The 24748-nt window shown below is 42.3% G+C and overlaps 1 protein-coding gene across 4 annotated transcripts; it reads left to right on the top strand.

The window, feature by feature from the left end:
* Window positions 1–214: 214 nt before the first annotated feature.
* LOC148017547 (uncharacterized) lies at window positions 215–24101 on the top strand. Of its 4 annotated transcripts, none has more exons than XM_087662969.1 (7): window positions 215–494; window positions 930–1354; window positions 16362–16440; window positions 16584–16615; window positions 22631–22872; window positions 22970–23206; window positions 23475–24101. In XM_087662969.1, exons 2-7 carry the CDS (start codon window positions 1054–1056, stop codon window positions 23481–23483), a joined length of 900 nt encoding a protein of 299 aa, XP_087519095.1. In that variant the 5' UTR covers window positions 215–494; window positions 930–1053; the 3' UTR covers window positions 23484–24101. The 4 variants fall into 4 exon arrangements, with proteins under 4 accessions (XP_087519095.1, XP_087519097.1, XP_087519099.1 ...); XM_087662971.1 differs by lacking the exon at window positions 930–1354 and adding an exon at window positions 13934–14049; XM_087662973.1 differs by lacking the exon at window positions 930–1354 and adding an exon at window positions 13934–14020.
* The last annotated feature ends 647 nt before the right edge of the window (window positions 24102–24748 follow it).

The raw sequence follows: 24748 nt of genomic DNA on the forward strand, positions 1-24748 counted from the left end.
TAAGCAATTGCCATGTCAGCAATATCAGGTTGGGGGGCTAGCCTCCAAAAATGCAAAAGTAAGAGATAGTATAGACTAAGAAGTTGCCATGTCAACAATGTCAGGTTGGGGGCTAGCCTCGTGAAATGCAAAAATGAGAGATAGTAGAGATCAAACATACATGTGAGAGAGAGAGAGAGAGAGAGAGAGAGCATAGGAGCACCAACTGTTAAAAATAGAAGACATAGCAATTCCAAGAGAGTAATGAAGAGCATGTGCCATACAGTCTGCAAAGTGCGAGGCAAAATATCCAACGTGGAGTAAGACTGTAGGAGAGAGAGAGAGAGAGAGAGAGAGAGAGAGAGCGATGGAGCTTGATCTGAAGCCGCCTCGCCCCTGTTCTTGTTCCGCTACTATCTGTGGACTGCGCCACGCTTGACGGCGGCCCGTCTCGTTTCGCCTCCCATACTGCTGTTGCATTCTGGCCTATTCTTCCTGGGCGCAGACGGATCAAGGTACTGCGGGTCCCTGCTTTTGTGTGTTCGCCTGCTCCATTTCTGTCTTCCGTGAGCTCTGCACCTGCACGCCTGCAACCTGTAGTCCGCGAGCTCTGCCCCTGCACGCTTGCAACCTGTTCATGTGGCACCCATATCTGTTCCTAAGGCACAGACGCTGCATCGGGAGAAGGGACAGCTCTGCCCTAGGCAGAATCAGACCTGCTGTCCGGGCAGTCTTCAGCGGTCCCTCTGAGCCCCTCTGAGCGCCCCTACACAGAGCCTGCCGTCCGGACATGCTTCTATCCCACGTGCAATCTGCCCTTGTGCCTGATAAAGAGAGCAGACTCGCCCTTGTAGAGAGAGAGAGAGAGAGAGAGAGAGAGAGAGAGAGAGAGAGAGAGAGAGAGAGAGAGAATTTTGTGATCGGAATCTGCTGCGATGGCAAATTTGCAGGAATCTAATGGTATCGATATGGCCTTTCTCAATCAGCAGATTGGGCGAGGGCATGACAAAGACTTGGCCGAATCGGATGGTGATTTGACATGATGATCTTGGGCCGTTGCAAGATAGTGAAGAGATGGGCAAACGTCGTAGGATGTCGGTCGAAGGACCGGTCTTAGGCCCAAAATTGCAGGAATCTAATTGTGATTGGAATTTGGTGCTGCAATGGCAATTTTGCAGGATTCTAATGGTATCGATATGGTCTTTCTCGATCAGCAGACTGGGCAAGGGCATGACAAAGACTTGGCCGACTCGGATGGTGATTCGTCATGATGATCTCGGGCCGTTGCAAGATAGTGAAGAGATGGGCAAACGTCGTAGGATGTCGGTCGAAGAACCCGTCTTAGGCCCAAATTTGCCTCAGCCAGAGGTTCATGGTTCGTATTTACTACCCGATGGGTCTTTACAATTCATGTTGGCCACTGCCAATCATCTTATGTCGGATTATGTCCATTGTAATGAGGATAAAGCTAACGCATTACCGGATGGGGATCAAGTTGTTGCAGTTATGGGAACCGACCTGGCCTTACAATAGATAGTTGCTTTCCATGAGAGGGCTGCCATATTTTATTTTACTGGAAAGACTCCTTTGATTACGAGAATTCGTGCTTAGGGCGTATGCAGATTTCCCTGGTTGAAGATATTCTTATTCAATGCTCAAAAGATGTTTCGGTCTGCGGAAGTACGTGCTCTTATTTTGCAACGCATTTCTTTGTTTATGGATGGGCAGCTAGTTCATGTGGTCCCTTGGAGGCCCATGGCTAAGTTTCAGGAGGTGCTGAGACATGCATGTCCAATTTGGATAGAGGTGGTGGATTTCCTTGCGCATCTCTGGAGACTCCTCCCTTTGGTTTTGAGGACCATTAGGGAGGTTTTGGTGGAATCTCGGCTGGCTTTCCGCAATTGGAATAGGGCATGTATGCTTTGGGATACATGGAAACCTCGCTCAATAAAGATTCGTTTCGAGATTCTAGGGTTACAAACGTTGGTATAGGAGTTGAAATGGGGTACTCTGCAGGACACTGTTTCTGATGCGGCCAGTTGGGCTATTTCGGAATGCGACAAAAATATGGAGGTAGGGCAATGCCCTATGGATCTAGTTATAGAAATGCAAGACCACCTTCCTTAGCAGATGATTCAGAAGCCTATAGCTAATCATGATCAGCTTTCCCAACATGGTCGTAATGAAGTGAAGAAGAATGTTTCCCACAGTGGTGGGGAGCATGCTTCGCTTGCGGGTGGGTGGAATTTGTCTCTTCACGAGGATTTGTGGGTTACTGTGGTTCGACGCAATACCAAACAGGATTCTCACTCTGCACTTGCCCATCCTTCAGCGCCCCTAATCACTCAAATCTTTCAAGGTAGAGGTAGGGGGTTTTATATGAAACCTCAATCTTCACGTACTCCGCCAGTAGAAGGTAAAAGGCCTTCTGATTTTGCTTTGCGCTTCGATGCGCATGGGAGGCTTGTGTCTCCTTGGGATGTTTTTCGCTTCTAGCAACAGCTGTTTCCTTTTCGTGTTTCCATAGCGGGTTTGTGAAGGGCAGATCTTACTGGTGTTATTCGAGGTGAAATGGAGAGATTCCAGGCTGCCAAGGCTATTGATGTGAAAGGGAAAGGAAAAGCGGCGGTTCATTAGTTTTTCTCATTTGTGATTGATCATGAAAATTGCTCTGTGGAATGTGAAATGTATTTCTTTGGGAAGTTAGCAGTATCGGTTGTGGAAAGTGGTGTTAGCTAGAAAATGGGATGCTTTCTGTGCTGTGGAGTATAAACAGCACGCTTTGGTTGCATCTTCTTTTATGTATATAAGGATTATGTAGTTTTCTTTAGTGGTCGATCTCCGCACAGATCGGGGGTTATGTTGGCTGTCAAATCTTCCCTACAACCATTGTTGGTCTCTCAGGACCCTTTGGCCGATTTTTGATTCTTGAAATAATTTATGAGGGAGAGGTTTTGTGGATTGTGGGCATGTATGCTCCTTCTAATGCAAGGGAATGTCGTCAGCTTTGGGATGACCTGCATTGCCTTGCCATGGCTAGTAAAGGCTTTGCCATGGGTGATTTTAATGCCCGTGTTTCTGCGGATCAGGCGATCTCTCCCCATTCGATTATGGATAGTCTTGAGTGATAGGCTTGGGATGCTCTTGCAGCGGCATCTTTGAAACAGGACATGTGGTTCTTGATGTATCCTTCATAAGCCAGATATACTTATCGTTTTTTTCAGCATGCGAATACTTGGGCCAGATCAGATAGGATTTACATTTGCCAAAGTGACTCTTTTCTTCCTGCAATCATTGATATGCGGGTGGAAAGACAACATGTTTTGTTAGATCATTTACCCTTTGGTCCTAGAAATGAGTCACAGACCTGTTCATGCATTTAAGGCTATCCTCGCCCAGTTGTCTCTTCGCTTTTATCAATCTTTTTTGTAGCAAAATCAGTTTTTTGGAAGGTGTTCAGCAATTGATAGCTTCTTTTAGCTCGAAGGTCCTATCTACAAGGATGGAAGCATGGGGTTTTTTAGGGATAATGCACAAGCGTTATCCCAACAATATGGTATTCGGCATGCTTCCTCATTTCAAGTGGAATTGCAGCATGCTCAATCTTTATTAGCTTATTCCTTGTCTCTATGTCAAACCGAGGATTCCAACAATGACTTCCTCACATGCATTGAATGGTTGAAAGGCAAGATCCAATCTCTTCAAGAAGAGGAATATGTAAAATACAAATTGTTGGCTAGAGCTAAAGCTTTACGTGATAACAATTGTCAAACTCATCAATTTTTTGCTTGTCTGCATCAGAAATATGCTCGGGAAAATATTGTGGAACTTGGAAGCCCTTAATGGCTTTTATCTACTTATTGAGGCTCAAATTGAAATTAAAAAAAAAAAGCTCTTGAGAAATCGCCATGTCAGCAAAGTCACTAGCCTTGGAAAATCCAAAAATAAGAGAAGAGTGTAGATACAGATATAGATATCTTTTTAAAGTATAGATCATGCCAATACAAAGCTGCACTAAGATGGCCGACGCAAGAGGTTGCGAAATCGGAAGTTGTTCGTCCCGCTGCAATTGCTCGTAGTAGGTACTTATAGTTCCGCTACTTATCTCGTCCATTCTGTTTTCTTCCCCGGTTGATTGGACGATTAGGTTTGAATATCCGAACTAGACAACATAATAACATAATTGGGAATTATCTGTACAAATCTGAAGGGGGAATTTCGGTCGTGTGCTCGCATGCAGAGAGAGAGTGCACGTGCGCGTGTAGCTTTGTAGCTTAGTTGTTATGTAAGGTGGTTGGTTGAATAAGGCTATCAGAAGATCTCGATTTCAATTTTGTGTACATAGAATCATCTAGGAATGGTAATCAAATGGAAGATCTGAGAAAGGAGGGACCTCACCATATTCATGATGGAATCTCCCAATGTGAGTGTCATGACATACATGCCTACATATTAGCATTCAAAAATAGCATGCATGCATATAAACAAACATGGTTACCTACCTTAACCTATTTGGAGTCTTAAAGTTAAATCTTTTTAGATTCTAGTTTGAGGGGGTTTGAAGCCCTTTCTCTCGTCAAAACACCATTCTAGTGTATACATACTTCTATTGAAGTGGCGTATACTCTAGTTTAGGCAAAATTGCTCAAGTCTATAGTAACAATTACTCCACTAGTCAAGCACAAGTACTTCTATGACTAGATTGTGAGCTGATTTTAGTGGGATTGTTGCATGTGCTTGAGTTTCACCTTTGTGCAAGTTGCAATTGGTTGCCATCTTTAGAGTTTTCCCTCATTCTCTATAGCATTCTCATTTATAAACTACTCAATGCCTACTTGGCTAGAGTTGTGGTTTTTGTCCCTGTAGCTTTTGCAGCATTGGATATGCAAAAATTGTCCCAGTAGTGAATTGTATCCCCTTTGGCTGTTGCTGCTGTTCTCTCATGGCGATTGCAACTTGGTGCGGATTTAGTTCTAATGCACCTTTCAAAATTGCCTTTTCTTTGGTTGTGGTTGTCAAAGTGGAGCGATGTGGAAGCAAATGCATAGGCTGAGGTAGAGAGTGAAACACAAAAAAGAAAGAGAGAGAAACTTTGAAGAAGATGACTATGAAATACTAAAATTTGAAGTAGAGCATGTGAAAGAGGTGAGCTTGCAAAAATGACTGATCTATTGCCTGAAAATGTGCTCGACTTGGTTCGACTTGCTAGTTGCACGACGTTGCCCATCCGGTTGCTTGCTGTCTAATTTTGCTCGTGGACTGCTCCTTGTCTAATTGTACTTCTTGGGGCTGCCCGAACTACTTGGCATTTGCCCGCCAGCCTGCTCAACTGCCGAGGGAGTTTGGCTGCTCGCCAATGGTACAGGAGCTGATCCTCTTCTGGTGATGTGGTCATTCCTCATGTCTCTGATACTAGAGAGGGAGTGTGAGAGGGTGGTGAGATGGGGCAGCCGAGCCTCATCTACACATGTATACAAGTGCATAGGTTCCAAAGAGAGATGTCCCCGATGCATTGATCGAAGTTTGTTGACCAAAGTCTAGTAGGTTCAAACCCTGGAGCTAGGATTGACTTTCAAGTTCATGATGAGCTGGTTCTGGGATAGAGAGTGGGCTCGGCTCCTAGGCTTAAGCTCACATGAGGGGACACTTTGGCAGTCTAGCTGAAGGCAAGGAATCCATAGTTATGTATGTTCAGAGGCATTTTTGACAGGCTTGTCTTGTATGCTACTGTGAGACATTGATGATGGACATTGAGACATGCTATGGTTATTCTTTGCTTTCAAGAGCTAGTACGATTGATATTGACATCAGGTACTCTTCAAGGCACCTTGATGGTGGCTTGATACTCACTGCTCGGGTATCCATGGCTCTATTCTGGTGATTCTATATTGTATGAACTATGATGAGTTATTTTCCTTGTATCATTGCATCAAATCACTCATGATTTGAGAGAGGGTGTTTGCAAGATTGTTAGCTCATGTATGAGTCTGTGTAAGCCATTTAGGGCTAGGCACATTGTCATTATTTTGGGCATTTTTATTGTGGTTTATGTGTAGCATTTTAGGCAGTCGACAACATTTAACGCTGGCGGATCAGCTGCTGTTTTTGGCATAGTTATTGCTTATTTATAGTGGGGCTCCTCCTCCTCATTCATCATCATCATTCATCAAGTGGACGTCCTGTTGAAGAGAGGAGCAAGTGCTAGTGCCCATGTAGCTAGTGACTCATTGTTGTATGCAAGTGTCTTGTGTTTGGTATATGGATTCTATTTCTTAAGCACATCTTCTCTTCTTTTGCAATGTTTTTCTGTTTTCTTTCTCTTTTGTCTTGTGTTTAATAGTTTATTTCAGTGCTTGTCTATGCCTCCATTGCTGCACCACTTTTGAATGCTGTCCAATATATTGTCTTGGATATATTGTTACTAGATCTCAATATGCTTGGTTTAAAAGTATCTCTTGCCTAGTCGAAATGGGTCCATGGGTGCAACACCATGTCGGGATCAAGTGAGCATGCTAGAAAGAACAAATTGTGATTTGATGTGCTCTTGAGGAATCTTAAAATCCTTATAGTTGCTTGTCAATGAGTTTTCTTGGGCTTACTTAGGAACCTTATAGGAAGATCAATCGAAAAGCATAGATCAAGTTTCATGTTAAGAAACCAAATCATAGATCCCACTAGCCTTTAGTAACTACCTATGAAACTCTATAAGTTGACGCTTTCGAGTTCAGATTTATCTTAGTAGAAATAGGGTGATAGGCTATCATTTGAAAGGCAACCAATAATCTTTGAACATACCATTGTTGAGAGGAAAATTCCCCTCTTTACTTTGCCATATCTCAAGGGGGAAATAGAAATGAAGCATCCCATGTCGACCATCTCGAAGTTCTAGTTGAGCGCATCCTTGGTCTTTTGCACCATTTGCATGTGGCCCATGTAAAACACAAACATCATTGTTTGGCCCTCCAAGATGTAGATATAGAGATTGGAACAGAGTTTGATCTTCAATACCTTAGTATTTTCTAAAGAAAGGTGTTGATTCTCGTTCCATGCGTGTGGAGCTTGTTTTAGGCCATAGAGAGCCTTCTTTAGCTTGTACCCTTGTCCTTTCATATCTAACCATGTGGATTCAGGAGCTTGTACCCTTGTCCTTTCGTATCTAACCATGTGGATTTAGGAGATTGCTCAACATCGATCTCCTCCTTGAAGCCTCCATTCATAAACATAAACCTCATATCCAACTAATAAGCTGGCCATCTCCTATGGGTAGAAAGAGCAAGAATAGCCCTAACGATCACGGTTTGTGTAGTAGGGGCAAAGGTATCACCACAATCTATGCTGGTTTACTCAACAAACCCCTTAGCCATCAATTTGGCCCTTTGTTTATCCAAAGAGTCCTTTGGTGGTATTTGGTTTTAAATACCCACTTCACTCCAATAACTTTTACTTTTTTTTGATCGGGTGCCAACTCCTAGGTACCATTCCACTTAATGGCTTCTGATTCTTGGTCCATGGATTTGCACCAATGGTCACGATGTAAGGTTTCTCCAATTGATATTGGGTTGTTGTGTGTTATAGCTGTTAGTAGTCATATTTGTCATGCATTGTCATCTCTTGCTTGTTAGCCTCAGTTTGAGTCAGATGGGGACATTAGGAGCTTTGACATGTCCATCATCTTTTGACAGAGGAGGTAGCTTATTTTAGAGCATGCATTTCTCATTTTAGTTGGGATCTAAGTTTGTTCACACTAGTTGATTTATTTATTAGCTTGTTTGCCAATGATCAATAGATATTGCCATGTCAGTATTTTTACCATTAGATGATGTTGATCAACCAGTTTTAGCTGGCTGATTGCTATTTCTAGGGCATTTTCTTGCTGATCGGCCAGTTTTGGCACATTTTGGCTATATATAGCCGCCTTCTATTTGGCTGGTGATCATTTTGTTTGCAAGCTCCAGCACACTTTGACATTCAGACGTTCCTCCATTTTTCGGTGCTGTCATCCATCATCAGCTTGATCCCACGCCCTCAATAATGCCTTGGGGCTGTGCACAGGGATTGATCAGTCCTTGAATTAAACATTCTTCCATTGTTCAGTGAAGATTTTGGGCTTCCATTCTCTTCTTTCTTTGGAATCTTCTTCTAACCTTCTCTCTCTGTGTTCTTATTTCCTCTTCCCTTGGGCAATCTCACAATAGCATGGGTCATCAATTTGTAGTTGGTATTTAGAAGCTCCCTTGAATGGGCTCGATGCTAGGAAGATTGTTGTGGCCTATCGTGTTAGGTTTTACTCATGCTTACGCTTACATAGGAGTGTCGATGATCCATAGTAGGAAACTGGGGCACTTTTCACTCTTCATAAGAGAGGTTTCCCCCCCTAGTCATATTACTCTTTATTTGTGTATTTATGTTACACAGTTCGGTCACTCATTACACATTACACACTTTTGCGTGTGAACGAACGTTAAGGCACTTACACAACCCTAAAGCCTAAGGGTTGTACTTTGTACTTTGTGTTACATACTTTGGGACTAATCAAGTCATCCAGGGACCACACTCCCACTCTCTCTAGTGTCTATACTCTATGCTGAGCTGATAGTTGCCATCTCTAAACCATCAGTGGTATTAGAGCTGGAGGTTCGTTAGGCAATTGCTGAAGCTTTGCCTTGCAGCTCCCTCGCTAGGTTAGCACCTTGTCCACCAGCTGCAGCAGCAGCCACCCCCCATCTAGTAGCTCTGTGCCAGGCTCGCTAGCCCAAATGGGCGGCCGCTTTATTGTGCTTGCACCAGCTGCCTTGTTCAGGCAGTTGCCATTGCCACCTTGACCTGTCACCTGCAGTGTCGCTGCAGCTAGCCTGTTCAGGCTGCACTGCCTAGGCCACCTGCTCCGCCAGCCTGTCCAGGCCGCCGCCTGGTCTTGTTCAGCTCCGCTAAGCCTGCCTCCATATTGACTGCACCGCCCACTAGCTTGGGCAGTCCCGCCTATACCGCCAGCACCCACAGCTCGTGCTCAACTCGTCCTCGGCTCATTCTGGGCTGTCACAGGTATATCTTATCATTTCATTCAAAGTATCAGAGCCATAGCAAGGGGCTTTTACCGGGAAAGGTCTATTTCTTCTATAGCAAGTGCTTTTGTGCACAAATTGCAGACATTTGGGACAGAAAATTTGGGGCTTTTGTATGTTTGGTAGACACATACTCAAGTTTTAGTCTGAAATTGACTGAAATCGTGCACATTGGATGGTCAAATATTGGGGCTTCTGTGTTTTTAGAGCTGTTGAGCACTGTTCTTACATTGGACAGCGTGTTACTTGCCGAAATCTTCAAAAATTTCAGCACATTGAGACAATAGTGGTCAAAGTGTGACACGGTTTAGTTGATTGCTTGGCATTTGCTGTAATTTTTGGAAATTTGCAGACTTCCAGGTCAGGCCAGCTTTTGTTATTGCTCGTGCCTTTTAAAATGGTGACATTTATCATGGCTAATCAAGGACAAAGTGACGTTTGAAAGAGGATAGATTGGATGGCAATTACTATTCTTTGCGGTCCTATATGATGAAGAATGTACTTGTTGCAAAAAATCTTTGGAATTATGTCAATGGGGAAGAAGTTGTCTTGGAGAGATGGCTCTTGCTACTTCTCCACAAGCAGGTTGTGGTCAAAGACAAGCTCCGGTTCGACCACCACCCCAAAGAATAGCTTCACAAAAGGCTTGGGACACTAGGGATGCCCAAGCATTGTCACTTATTGCATTGGCAGTTCAGCGGTTGATAATCTTGTATATTCGGTCTGTTGCTACTTCACGAGTAGCATGGCTTACACTGGAGCATATGTTTACTTGAAAAAATGATACTCGCATTTCTTTCTTAATGAAGGAGCTTGAAAATGTGAAGATAGAAGAAGGTGATGCTATGCAAGATCATCTTAATAATTTTCAGGACTTGCAGAGCAATTGATGAATATAAATGAGTATGATTCTGATGCTTAGATGATCTCTATTATGAATTCTTTGCCACCTTCTTACTTGGCCTTTCACATGGCATTGAATCTCACAATGCAAATTTATCCGTAGCCACTTATCTTTCTTCAGTTGGTTAGTTTGTTATTGGAAGAAGAGCAAACAAGGAAGAATAGTGTGGTGGATGTTATAGCCTTTGAACATGCTTTTATGGCAAGATAGAAGGGCAAGGGCAGTCAATCCTAGAATGTTGTGCAGAGCTCTGGAAGTTTAAGAACTTCATAGAACAACAAGAAGCAAGGGGGCACACAAGACAAGAAGAACAAGTGCCATTATTGTAAAAAAACCAAGTCATTACATCACAGAATGCAAAAAATGCATTGCCAAGGAGAAAAAAGAGTTTGGGATGTTTGTTTTAGATGCATCTACTACTGCTAGTGCTACAGAGTCTGCGTCGTTCATCATTGACCATGACTATTGTTTTTACACTTGTAGTTATGATTCTTCTTGGGCAAATAAAGCATTTAGCTCTAAACAGGATGCTAGCACTTGGTTATTTGATAGTGGTGCCTCTAAGCACATTACATCTTGTTTAGAGCTAAATTAGTTTATATCTGTTGTTGCAGCTGCTGTTTATCTATATTGTAGGGATTTGTTTATCTTTGTTGTTGCAGCTCTTGTTGGCAAATCAGTGCAATGTGTCAACAATGCATCTTATCCTGTTAGAGGTGTTGGAGAGATTGTCTTGAAAGCCATTGGTGGCTCTACTCTCCGTTTGTAGGATGCATTATATGTGCTAGGGATAAATAAGAATTTGTTATCCATTTCTTATTTAGCAAAGTATGGAATGTAAGTCACATTTGATGATAGTAAATGCATGGTCAAGGATAAGGAATTCTTGACTCTGGTACTCACTGGCACATTATGTTATGGACTTTATGAGTTAGATGCTCGTTCGATTGATGAGTCAGTTTACTTGGCATCTACTATTACTCCTGCTATGTCACAGGCAAAGTTATGGCAGGCAAGTATGGGGCATGTGAACTATGGTAGTTTGATGCTTATGCAACGTACTTAGATGTTGGAAGGCTTACTTTTCTTAGAGAGATCTCCTGAGTACATTTGTGAGGGATGCATTTTGGGAAAAATGCATCGTTGTCCTTTTCCTCGTGATGTTACTTTTAGAGCTACAGCCAGATTGCAGATTGTGTATTCAGATGTATGTGGACCCATGCAGATAAAGTCATTGGGTGGATGTTATTATTTTGTCACCTTTATTGATGACTATACTGTTTTTGTTGGGTTTATTCATTGGTGAAAAAGTGAGAAGTGTATGATGAATTTTTGGCTTTTACTGCACTCGTGGAAAATAAATCTGACTGTCAGATTAATGTTAGACAGTCATTTCCTGGACAGTTGGTGGACAGCAACTTCCACGTTAGCAATATGGCAGAACACGTCAGCAGTACGGCAGGATGCCACGTGGCACTGGTATAGTCAGCCAAATTTACTGCACAGTCGGCCAGATTTACTACAGTCGTCGGCTACATTTAATGCAACTGACCTATTGCAATTATTTCCTATTTCTCAGTTATTTATAGCCGGTTTGTGGGACACTTCAATATTTATTATTCAGATTCTAATCTTGAGATCTGTTGGCTGAGACAGACTGTGCTCGAGTTGACGGAGATCGAGGTCATCAAATCGGAGACATACGCAGATATTTCCTCTGTCCCCTTGTGTATTTCTGCACTCTTATACAGCATACTACACCGCAGATTTTCTGCGTTTACAGTCTCCTTTTCTCTCTCTCTCTCTCTCTCTCTCTCTCTCTTCTCGTGTTCACTCTCTCTTAGTCTTTGTCCTACGCTTCCACATCGCTGCACTTTGACATGGTATCAGAGCGGTGAAGATGGACTGACTGAGGGCTGAACCTATTTGAAGAGGCGATTTCATGGCGACAATGAATTCTGGACATGTTGGACAATAAGAACCGTGAATTTAGAGATTTGTAGACTGCAATTCTGCGTAGGATCATTGAGCTTTGGTCATAGAAAATGCTTTCCTAAAAGGGATGTTGATTTGGACATGCTGCATTGTTCTTATGCAGTTGGGATTTACTCAGAAGAGATGAAAACCAACTGTTCACAGGTTATGTATTTTGGAACATTATCATTTTTGTAATTTTTCATCTTTTAATTGATAAAGAAATAAATGAGGGGTGCCGGTCTTCGGGGCCAATCTGGTGTTGAGCGAGAGTGAGGTCTCTGCTTGTGTGTGTGTATGTAAAGACTAGGTGTTAATTGAAGGAACTACCGCTTTATGTGAGTCATAGACCGGTCTCAATGCCACTTCTATGTGACCTTTGAGCTGATTCCGAAAGCTATACACATGTATTGGACCTTTGGTCATGTGCGTGGTGTCTTTGAGCCACATTGGCTTTTGATCAACCTTGAGCCATGGACACGCACCTTTGAACCACAGTAGACCATGTCATGATCTTTCTCGCGTTGCACCTCTCTCACTTATGTATCTCCTATCCAAAATCATTGTACAGGATTAGACACTACCTCTTAGAGATAAGTGTTGAGCTAAGAATGAATTAGTCTGACTTAAACAACCCCAAAACACGCTTAATTAATGGAGGAAATCTCTTATTTTAAAAAGAAATGTGATTCTCGAGAGTTACTATGTCATGCATGCAAAACCCTAATTTGGGTACTACAAACTTTCTATAAATAGACATGCAGCTCATTACTATGGCGTATCTTTGTTACCCACACCCTGTTCGCAAAGGACATCGTAGTTAGAGCTTCTATCAGACACTTGCTATCGTTTGGCGTTTGATTCCAGCCTTTGTAGCTGTCCCCAGGTCCCAAGAGCTATCGCCTAGAGTTTGGTGTTGTTGCCATCAACTAGCAGCTGTGCCTTGATCTTCTCTCTCCTCATGTTGCATTTGTAGTTTCTGGTTGCCGCCTTGATATTCTCTCACCTCTGTTAGCTGCATTTGTATCTAACAGTTGTCACTCAGTTTTTCTCTCACCTTAGGTACTTTTGTTTTTAGTTTCTCTCTCTCTCTCTCTCTCTCTCGTACTACCGTCTACTTCAGATCTAGTCTTTATTGGTTGTGTTTGTTAGTATTCGACACTCGAAGGCTGCCTTTGTTGCGATTTGGGATTCGTTCGAAATACAACACACTCTACAGCTCATAACCTTTGCCTTGGTCCCAAAGATACGAGAGCTCGAGATTCAGTATTCACTGCATAGTGTATTTGTTGCATGAGCACTGTATATTCATTATTCATTCACTTTATTATTCATTGTGTTCACTATCTCTGTGTTATCTTAATCCTAACCTTAATTGTGTTTAGAGTTCATCAGTCTGTGCTGTGTCTTACGATTGGTTTTGTGCTTTTTGCGTTTAGAGCATTTCTTCATAGTAAGACCTTCTCTTTTTCCTTTTTCATATATTTCGTGTTACAGGTTCAGTCACCCATGATCCAAAGGGGGTATTAGCTTTATTTATCCTTGTGTGTGAACACACATTACTGTGTAGAAGTGCGTGTTTAGGTGTGAAACACCTTTTACACCACTTAGCATAAATGAGGGTCAAAGGGTTAGCTACACAATCTAGCCTGTATATTTAGGCCCTATCACTTGTACTTTCATTCTACATATCTCACTATTAATCTATCTTTCAGTTTGTGTATATGTGCAAGAGTACACACACACACACACACACACACTCTCTCTCTCTCTCTCCTCCATGGAGTTCCATCCACCATAACTTGCTGGTCACATGCGAGCTCCTCACCCAACAATTTCTTCACTATCTTTCATTCTGTATCAATCAATTGTGCAATTACTTCATGCCTGGGCCAACGTGCAATGCATTACATGCAGTTGGATTGCGTTTATACAGTTGGCTAGATTCAACATTTTGTGGCTATTCATATCCGTTGTCAGGCATGGGTAGATTATTCTTTTTTGTCTTTCGCAGGTGCTCTGATTGACTGGTTGCAGCATTCTTCTCCATCTTTGTTGAGGACTGTTGGCTGCACATTCTTCGTCCCAGTCACTGTCATTGGTGCTGTTAGCATTTTCCAGCCTGACTTGGTGCCCTTACAATAGTTTCCGTGTGTTTTGAAAACGAGTTTCAGAAACTAGAAGAGTTTTCGAGTTTTGGTTATTTGAAAATTTTGTGGAAACAACGTTTTGGAATATGCCAAAAAATTATAATATAAGTAATAATGTATATGTGTTCATGCATATAAATATACATATATATACACATAGTAAGCATACTAGAGACTATGTGACTGTTTGGCACCCACACTGATGGGTAGAGTTGTGTGTTGGGGCTGACTGTTGCAGTCTCGTATCCTTTAGCCATTTCAGTTGGATCGTTCCTTCTCTCATGTGCATTCTCGCACTCTCACATGGTATCAGAGCCACACTTGGGGAGTCAGAGTTTCTTTGAAGAGGAGCACACTGTTCAAGTTCCCAACCAACTGGGTGCCATTCTGGAACTGCTGCAGATCTGCATTCGATCAAAGGGAGCCTTCATCCGTGCTGGGTGGTGTCATTTAATACCTGGAGGGTGCTGTTTGTGCAGGAACGAGCCCTTTATTACCTGTGTTTCACAGCAGGCAGTCTTCTTTGGCTGCTTTCTAACCTGGACGGTACATTTAGCATAGCTGGGGTTTTAAGGAGGGGTACCCCTACTTAGGCTATGTTTATCAGCTGGGCCAGCCTTTACTCACATGGGCATCATCTCCCACACGATGTGTCATCCCACGGCAGTCTTTTCAGTCAGTCAAGACTCAACCATCACTTTTACCTGGGTGGCTGTTTATTCTCTGCTGGGCAGCCTTCTTTTCAAGGCTGGACATGTACTGCATCGTTAGGATGGACATTAGTCAGCTACACACAGCTAGGATATGGGTGACACCTACTGAGGATTTGGCGACGAAGATGGCTTTCTATTGGAAACATCTTCTGTACATATCTCCCAATGGCTTTGTTACCTGTCTGAGATACATGGGTGCACACTTGTCTCATGGTCTATGATGTGCCATTGGACACCTCTATACATCCTCACATCAGCTACGAGTTGAGACAAGTAGATATGGTGCAGATTTCTTCCTTATGGAGGATAGGATGTGCCAGCTTTGTTAGCTTGAGCTAGAGACAGAGGAGCACTACATATGTAGATGCCTAGTGTATTATGAGATTAGAGGACGCTTCCATCGCCTATTTAGAGAGGGATTTGGACCATTCTCTAGGGTGATGGATTTTCTAGATCAAAGATGTCTTGCGCTCTTCTTACTAGAGCTATGCCGACGTAGAGAGTACCTCTTATAGACCCAAGAGTATGCATATGAAGGCACACACCACTGTACACTCACAAAGTTCTATAGAGCATCGACCACTCCCTCTACCACAAAACCCCCATCGGAATGATTGGTGGCCTCACCCTGAAGAGTCACCCTAGACAACCACAAAGAGATGCAGAGCTTGTTGTCCATGCCCAGCTGGTCCATGTCCCTGCACTGTCATTAGGGAATGGTGAACCCTACCTCATTGCTTCAGCCTCTCTATGTTAGTAGACCCATGAGATAACCTGGGATGAGAGTACCCCCAAAGCAGTTCCACATTGTATTTGGTTTTTACCTTATTTTGTATTCATCAGCTATTTATTGTTTTTTCTCCATTTAGTTAGCCACAACATTAGATGACAGCTATTTTGGGACTCCGAAAAATTCCCTGACTTTCAAATGTAACATTTTGGTCTCATAGGCCTATTTGGCCTTTTGTAGACATTAATATAACACACACACACACACACACACACACACACACACACACACTCCCTCTCTCTCGTGCACGCATGCATGTGTCTTGATATTGACACATATATTGGCAGCAGCCCTTTTTTCAAATGTACTTTAGGTTTTGTTTGTATGTATAACTTAAATCTTACTTTATTTGGTTCTTGTGTATGTATCGTGTATTAATATATGGTGCAAGGTGCATTTCCCTTTTACTAGTGCAATATGATCTTAAAATTGATGCTTTTAGAGTATCAGATCTTAAAATTTATGCTTTTAGAGTATCCTTGAATACTTGTGAAGTGTTTACTCGAGAATTAAGAGAATTTCCTAATTTTACCTATTTCATATGTCTCGTTCCTTCCATATTTGGAATGGAGCTCTTATTCCTATGCCATTCCCTATTCCCTATTCCCATTCCTCGTTCCCCATTCCCCTTTCCTGGTAGCTATGGACTACAGCTTTCATAGAATTTGGAAAAACACAATGCCTGATTGATGTAATAGTTGAACAATAACAACACAAAATTAATCATCTGAATTTTAATCTGAGGGAGATGATTTGAGGGAGGCTAATCCAAATTAATGATTTGGGCAGGAATTGAGATTCTATTAGTGGTAATCATGTTCAAAAATACATTTCAGTCTGGTTTTCTCTCCATTCTGTACAGCATTGGGTAAGTTTATGACTTGCTGATGAAATGCACAAAGTTCTGAAGCACAAGGAAATATTGAATAATAAATGGTTTATTGGCAGACCAATTAAATCTATATTTTTTCATGATCATAATGCCAGTGTCTGTCGTTTTTGTTATGACAGGAGTAAGCCTTTGCAGATCTGGGATAAAGAAGGTAAAGTTTGTGGTAAAATTCTATATTAGAATTTGAAACTGTTGGGATGTAAAGGTCCTTAATTCACCTCCGTGTATCGTACACATGTAATATTATGTTGTACATGTGAATGCACCCTTACGTACCCCAAGTATAAATACATTTTATTCTTTGTATACCAACATATTGTTGGTTCACCCAAATCATATCGTACTCTCTCTTTGTCGCTCTCACTCACCTGCACTCTTCTGCTCTGCTGAAGATCTTCATGCTTCCCGATAGCCACTCACAGCAATTGGTATTAGAGCACAGGTTGTGTACGCTTCCCGAGAGCAGACAAGTTGACGGAACGGATTGCTTGACAAGTCAGGTGTGACCTGACGGGACCGGCTGATGGGGCTGACGGCAGATGACCAATGAACAGGTCCTGCAGACGACAGCTCACGAATAGGTCTATTAGTTGACGGGTCCAACGAGCGACCAACAGGCAGGCGCCGTGCGTGGTGAGCGACCACAGCGAGCGACCAGGCGGCAGGCGCACGCGGCAATGGGTAGCTGACAAATGGAGTCCAGTAAGCCGACGCTAGTGTGCAGGTGACGTGACGGGTCAGCGGGTCAACGGATCGCCCCCCGCCCCCCGCCCCCCTCCTCCCTTTACTCACAACAACTGGTATTAGAGCACAGGTTGCGAGCAACCACAGCGAGTGACCAGGCGGCAGGCGCATGCGGCAATGGGCAGCTGACGGACGGAGTCCAGCATGCCGACGCCAGTGTGCAGGTGACGTGATGGGTCAGCGGGTCAACGAATCCCCCCCTCCCCTTTACTCACAACAACTGGTATTAGAGCACAGGTTGTGCATGCTTCTCGAGATCAAACCAATAGACGGAACCGACTGCTTGACAAGTCAGGTGTGACCTGACAAGACCGGCTGATGGGGCTGACGGCAGACGACCAACGAATAGGTCGTGTAGATAGCTCACGAACAGGTCCAGCAGTTGACGGGTCCAGTGAGTGACTAGTGGGCCGGCGCTATGTGTGGCGATAGGTGTTTGACTAGGCGTGCAGGTTGACGTGGGGACCAAGCGGCAGGCGCATGCGGCAATGGGCAGTTGATTGGACGGAGTCCAGTAGGCCGACGCTAGTGCGCAAGCGACGTGACGAGTCAGCGGGTCAACGGATCCCTCCCCCCCAAATCTTTTTTTAAATTCAGAAATTCTTTTATTCTCACTTATCCCCTTGGTCTGACAGGGGTTCGCGCGTGGAAGCACAGGTTTCAGATTTGTGCAAGTTTGAGCTTGGAAGTTTGGGGCTTGGGGATTTTGCCAAATTTGTTGGAATTTTACTCATCCGAGTAAAATTTCTTGACATTGGACCCGGAAAAATTGGGGCTTTTCATGTATTGATGAAATTTTGCTCAGCTTGGTTAAATTGGCTGACATTTACGCACTGTTGGACCTAGAAATTTGGGATTTTGTGCAGATTTTGGTAAATTTCTGCAGTATTTGCCCATGTGGTGGCTGGTTTATGTAAAAATAGCAAAGGTTTATTGCTGGTTAGGCAAGAACAGTAGTGTATTTGCTGGTTCAGCTTGTGACCTTGCAATTCAGTGCATTTACTTTTGTGTTTGTGATAAAAATGACTACAACTTCTTCCAGTTCTGACATTAAGAGTTTGATGGAAATCAAACGGTTTGACGGTCAGGGTTTTGACCTTTGGAAATACCGTATGCAAGGCATATTGTTCTTAAAAGATTGTGAGGATGCTTTGCAAGAAGATAAACCCGCACAAATGTTTGATGCAAATTGGGCCAGAGTCAACAAAAAGGGTGTGGCTTATATAAAGATGGGTGTCATTGATGACATTTTGACAGACATTAAGGACTTAGATACTAGTTATGCAATATGGGAGAAGTTGAAAACTACCTATGAGATCACCACACCTATTAATTAGGTGCATTTAATGCGCAAGTTGGTGAACATGCGGTTGGATAAGTCCAAGCGTGTAGCTGAGCACTTGAGTGCATTTATTGGTATTTTAAATCAGTTAAAGGATGCTAATTTGGATTTTGATGATGAGTTGAGGGCGATCTTTTTGATCATGACACTGCCTGATTCCTGGGAGACCTTAGTGGTTTCTCTCAGTAATAATCCCAATCTCTCATATGATGGTGTGAGGGGTTCAATCTTAAATGAAGAAATTAGACGTAAGTTTAGTGGAGAAGGCATCAACTTAGCTTACAATATTAGAGGCAGGGCTGAAAAGAAAAATGCAAATGCTGGACAGAGAAGTAGAAGCAAGAGCAAAGGAAAGGAAAAGAGTGATGTTGCTTGCTATTAGTGTGGTCGGAAGGGCCACAAGAAACCTGATTGTAGGTACTACAAGAAGGAACAAGAGAGAAATAAGAATGTAGGAGACAAAAAGAAGAAAGAGGATAAGACAGATGTATCTGAGGTAGCCGAAGGCAAGGAAAAGGCCAATGTGGTCTCCAGTGTAGTCATAGAGAAGCTCTCGGATGCAGAGGCTGATGTACTATGTGCAGTAGATTATAATGCCCTTGTATGTCACATGCAAGATATGTAGATTACCAAGGCTGATGCAATTGATGCACTTTTGTCAGTTGATGATGGTGTCACTTAGACTTGGATTGTAGGCTCTGGTGTCTCTTTCCATGCAACTCCTTGCATGGAGTGTTTTGCTATGTTCAATGCAGGCAGTTATGGAAAAGTATATCTTGGAAATAACCATGCTTGTAGCATTGATGGGATAGGCACTGTACACTTATCCTTGGATAATGGGCAAGAGCTTGTGTTGAAAGATGTCAGCATCAAGAAGAGTTTACTATCTGTCAGTCAGCTTGACTTGCATGGTTACACTACATTGTTTGGTGGTGGTTTGTGAAAGTTGAAAAGGGGTTCCATGCTGATTGCAAAAGGAACCAAGAAGGGCACTTGGTATTGTTTGCACTGTAAAGCTTTGAATGCAAGTTTCTTGCAGTTGCTGAAATTGGCTGTCATTTGGAGTTGTGGTACAAAGGATTAGGCCATATGAGCCAGAAAGGACTTGATGTCCTTACCTCTTTGAAGAGGGTTGATGGAAAAGGCTTAAACTTGATTTTTGTAATGACAGCCAGTTTGGAAAGCAAATGAAAAATTCCTTTTACTGTGGTGTCTCCCATAAGTCCAATGTCTTGGACTTAGTGCATTCTGATGTATGTAGTATGCCTATGAAATCGTTGGGTGGTGTTGTATATATTGCCTCTTTTATTGATGATTGTTCTAGGAAGATTTAGGTTTATCCGTTGAAAAAGAAAAGTGAAGTGTTTGCTGTTTTTAAAACTTTTCATACATTTGTGACCACTCAGCAAGTGGAAAGCTGAAATGCTTGAGAATTGATAATAGGGGTGAGTTCACATCTACTGAGTTTAAGTCTTTTTGTGACTTGCATTGAATCAAGAGGGACCCTTCTTAAAATGGGGTGGTTGAAAGATACAATAGGACTTTATGTGAAAGAGTGCGGTGCATGCTGTCCACTACTAATCTCCCTCATGAATTTCGAGGAGAGGCACTTAAACTGCGGTTCACATTTGCAACTCCTCTCCAAATAGGTCCTTAAATAATGGCATCCCTAAGGAGGTTTGGTCTAGCAAATCGGCCTCATATGACCATTTACGGATATTCGGTTGTGATACTTGTGTGTATGCTAGAGATGAGTTGAGTACTTTAGCCTCTGATGAAGACATGAAAAAGGTCAAATTTCAGAATTTGCAGCCATCTATTACTTGAAAGGATGAGCCTCATGATGCTGTACCACAGACTGAAATTGATGATTAGCCGGTTATTTTTGAGTCAGATGATGATGGATAGCAAATAGAAGCACAAGGAGGTCATGGACAGCAAGATAGACTTGCTGATTGTGAAAATGCAGGTGCAGGAAATGAAAATGAAGGTGCTGTACAACATGAACAACATGCTGAAAATGGCTTACAACAGCCAATAAATGCTGAAAATAACATACCTCCTGATGTAGACCCAATTCTTGAGAATGTAGATCGTTGGGTATGCAGGTCTACACACTTAAGAAGGTAGCCACATAGGTATGATTCCTCTTTGCACTATGTGATGCTTACAGATGAGGGTGAGCCTCTCACATATAAAGAGGCCAAGTCATGCAAATTCAGCAGTAAGTGAGAGCTAGCTATGCAGGAAGAGATTAAATCTTTGTATGCTAATGATACTTGGGATCTTGTGTTGTTGCCCAAAGGAAGAAAGCCTCTTCCAAACAAATGGGTTTACAAAGTAAAGACAGTTGATGGGAAACCCAAGTACAAGGCAAGACTGGTTGCCAAAGGGTATGCACTAAAGGAAGGGATAGACTTCCAAGAGGTCTTTTTACCTTTTGTGAAGATGACCACTCTACGTGTGCTTTTTGCTCTCACTGCTGTATTGGATTTAGAGCTGTACCAAATGGATGTGAAAACAACTTTTCTGTATGGTGACATTGATGAGAAAATCTACATGAAATAGTCCGAGGGCTTTGTAGTTCCTGGAAAAGAGTAGTTGGTGTGTAAACTAAAATACACCTTGTATGGGCTAAAGCAAGTACCATGGCAATGGTATAAAAAGTTTGACACTTTTATGATCTCTCATGGGTTTACACGTAGCCATGCAGATCATTGTTTGTACATGAAATAGGATACAGATGGCAACCCTATCATACTTTGTATGTGGATGATATGTTGCTAGTTGGGAAAAGTAAGACTAGCTTGGATGCTCTCAAAGATTAGCTGAAATCAGCTTTCTCCATGAAAGAGTTGGAAAATGCAGAGCATATATTGGGCATGAGGATCCGCAGAGATAGAATGCAGAAATTGCTGTTCTTATCTCAAGAAGAGTACATTAAAAAGGTATTGTACAGATTTAACATGGCTGAAGCTAAGTCTCTTGGGGTGCCCTTAGCTCCATATCTTAAGCTTAGTAAAGCCAATAGGCCAAAAGATGACGTGGAAGCCAATGCTATGAGGGGAGTCCCTTATACGTTAGCTTGTGGCTCTCTTATGTAAGCTATGGTCGCTACTCGTCCAGACATTACTCATGCAAGGGGATTTGTCAGCAGGTTTATGTCAAATCTTGACAAACCACATTGGGAGGTTAAGTGGATTCTTCGATATCTAAAGGGTACACAAAGAAAGTGTATTTGCTATGGGCAGGGTGCACTTAGTTTGCAGGGTTATTGTGATGTAGACATGGCAGGTGACTTGGACACTTGAAAGTCCACTAGTGGGTATGTCTTTACAGTTGCTGGTAGGGCCGTTTCTTGGTGCTCCAGGTTGCAGAACATCGTAGCACTGAGTACTACTAAAGTTGAATACATATCAACTATTGAAGCTTCTAAGGAAGCTATATGGTTGAACAGACTTGCAAAGGATCTCGGCATGTCTATGAGTACTCTAGTGTTGGGATGTGATAGCCAGAGTGCTGTGTATCTGGCTAAGAATGCCATGTACCATTCACGCACAAAACATATAGATGTGCGATATCACTTTATTAGACAGATTCTGGAAGATGGTCTAATCACATTGACCAAGATCAAAACACAGGACAACCCTGTAGATGTTCTCACTAAAAGTCTAAGCAAGGCTCAGCATGAGCATTGCATACGACTAGTGGGAGTTGGTTAAAGGTTCACTTCAGACCTTTAAGTGGGAGGTTGTTGGGATGAAAAGGTCCTTAATTCACCTCTGTGTATCGTACACGTGTATTATTATGTTGTACATATGAATGCACCCTTACATGCCTTAAGTATAAATACATTTTATTCTTTGTGTACCAACACATTGTTGGTACACCCAAATCATATTGTACTCTCTCTCTCTGTCGCTCTCACTCACTTGCACTCTTCTGCTGCTGAAGATCTTCACGCTTCCTAATAACCACTCACAACAGAAATTTCAGAGGACCACTTTCTACAAATTTTGATTGATATGAAGGATGGAGGTATGGAAAGTTTGACACTTTCCATGTTTTGCCTATGTGCAGTCGTTGATGGTCATATCAAAAGACTGACAGATGAAGATATTCAGTCAAATGTTTTGGAGATACTGGGTTCCAATGTGAGCACAACATATATAACTTGCCCAGCAGATCCTGCAGCAACCCTGGGCATTAAGTTACCATTTTTGGTGATGATTGTAAAGAATATGAAGAAATATTTTTCCTTTGAAGTTCAAGTACTTGATGACAAGAATGTGCGCCGCCGTTTTCGAGCTTCAAATTTTCAAGTATCGCTATCTACTTTCTTCTCTTTGTTAATTATCTAAATTTTTCCAAGTTGGTGACACATGGCTAACTTTGTCCTTGGGGTTCTGCCTACTACAGTCAACTACTCGTGTGAAACCTTACATTTGTACCATGCCTCTCAGACTGGACGAGGGATGGAATCAAATACAGTTTAATCTTTTGGATTTTACAAGGCGTGCATATGGCACAAATTATGTAGAAACTCTTCGTGTTCAAGTGCATGCCAATTGTCGCATTCGAAGAATCTATTTCTCTGATCGACTATATTCAGAAGAGGAGCTGCCTCCAGAATTCAAGCTGTATCTACCAATTCAGGTGAATGCAAACCAAGCTGGACACTTTTTTCTTCCCTCCAGTTCTGTGCTTATATAGTGAAAGATATGTGTAAGTGACAAGTCTTCTATTTTCAAACTAGACAGTTCTTGAGTTGCTTGAAAGATGTGTATAAGTGACGGAGTCTGCTATCTTGAAACTTAGTAATTGTCATTCAAACTGAATCACGTGAGGGTAATTGTTGGTCTTACTAAAACTTGTATTTTATTTCACAACATGTTTAAAGCTGTGTGTTGTTAATTGTGTGCAGAAAGCTTAACATTCTCAGAGAGGACGTATACTGTACCTGCATTTTGCACCTCGAAAGACCACTCTGGGAGCACAAAATCTGATGCGACTCTGTTGTCACAAAGGGCATGAGCAAATACACACTGAAATGAAGCAGTTTGGTGGTAATGTCTTTGTTTCAAGAAGTGTGGTATTTAGAAACAACCGGAACACAAGTAATCTTAAATGGTGATAGTGGCATGGCATTCCTTGATGGTATGCAACTTGAATGTTGATAGAAATCCAGGCCTCATGGCTGCTGCAAGTGTAATTCAACTGAACTGCATTTACAAGTGAGAGCTGAGGGTTGGGGTTGAATATATATACCAGAGTAACTGGTAGTGAAAAAGGTCATGGCAAATGCTGAAGGTAGTGAGAATAAGGATGAGGGATTATGGGTCACAGGGAGGGGCACTGCCAGCCATGTGATATTGACTTCCTAGGAGTCTCACAGGGCTGGAGAAGGATCACCCTAGACACACCCTTCTAATCGTTGCAATTAGGTGATATAACTGTCTTGGATTTCCAAAGAGTACTAACCATAGCAAGGCTAAGTTTTTGTATATGAAATACGGATTCTAAGATGGCGCATTGTGAGTTCTATTTGTCATTGGCTTGCTTAACATTGTTCTCATTATATGAGTGGCTGAATTGTAGGGAATGATGTCGGGTGTTGTGAGATCACACATGAATGTCTCCAGTTTACTTTTGTCTGGTTCTGATTTCTGCGATCATTGATGGCTTAAGTGTCATCTCACTAATGTGTTACCACACGTATTTCAATGCAAGTGAATATGATGACATTTGTATCACTAGTTATGCACATCCCAACCTGCAAATACTCCATAGAAAGGTAACCCCCCCCACCCCGCCGCCCCCCCCCCCCCCCCCCCCCCCCACAAACCAAAAAAAAAAGGCAAGGCCATAGCTTCCATCACAAATACGGGCTTAGTAGGATTCAAACCTACAATATTACCGTTACGAGCAGCACGTTTTAACCATTCAAACTATAAGCCATAGCACCATATGATTGCTCATTCATTTTTCTAGTATGGCCATGTAAGGGTTGAAGGGATCATAGATGGTTATTTTTTGGTTGGAGAGTATCAATCTTGTGTTATTTTAGTCCATGGTTAATTCTATATTTGGACTTTGAATTGCTTTTCCTATCCCATCAAGTGTTGTACTCAAGTTGAAAATTATAACTAGAGATGACTTCATTTTGCCTACTCGGTTATTTCTTTAAAAGTTTGGGGG

This window comes from Lygodium microphyllum, chromosome 22, assembly GCF_053477565.2.
Source record: "Lygodium microphyllum isolate KBCC chromosome 22, Lygodium_microphyllum_v1.1.10, whole genome shotgun sequence".
In the NCBI taxonomy this organism is placed as follows: Eukaryota; Viridiplantae; Streptophyta; class Polypodiopsida; order Schizaeales; family Lygodiaceae; genus Lygodium; species Lygodium microphyllum.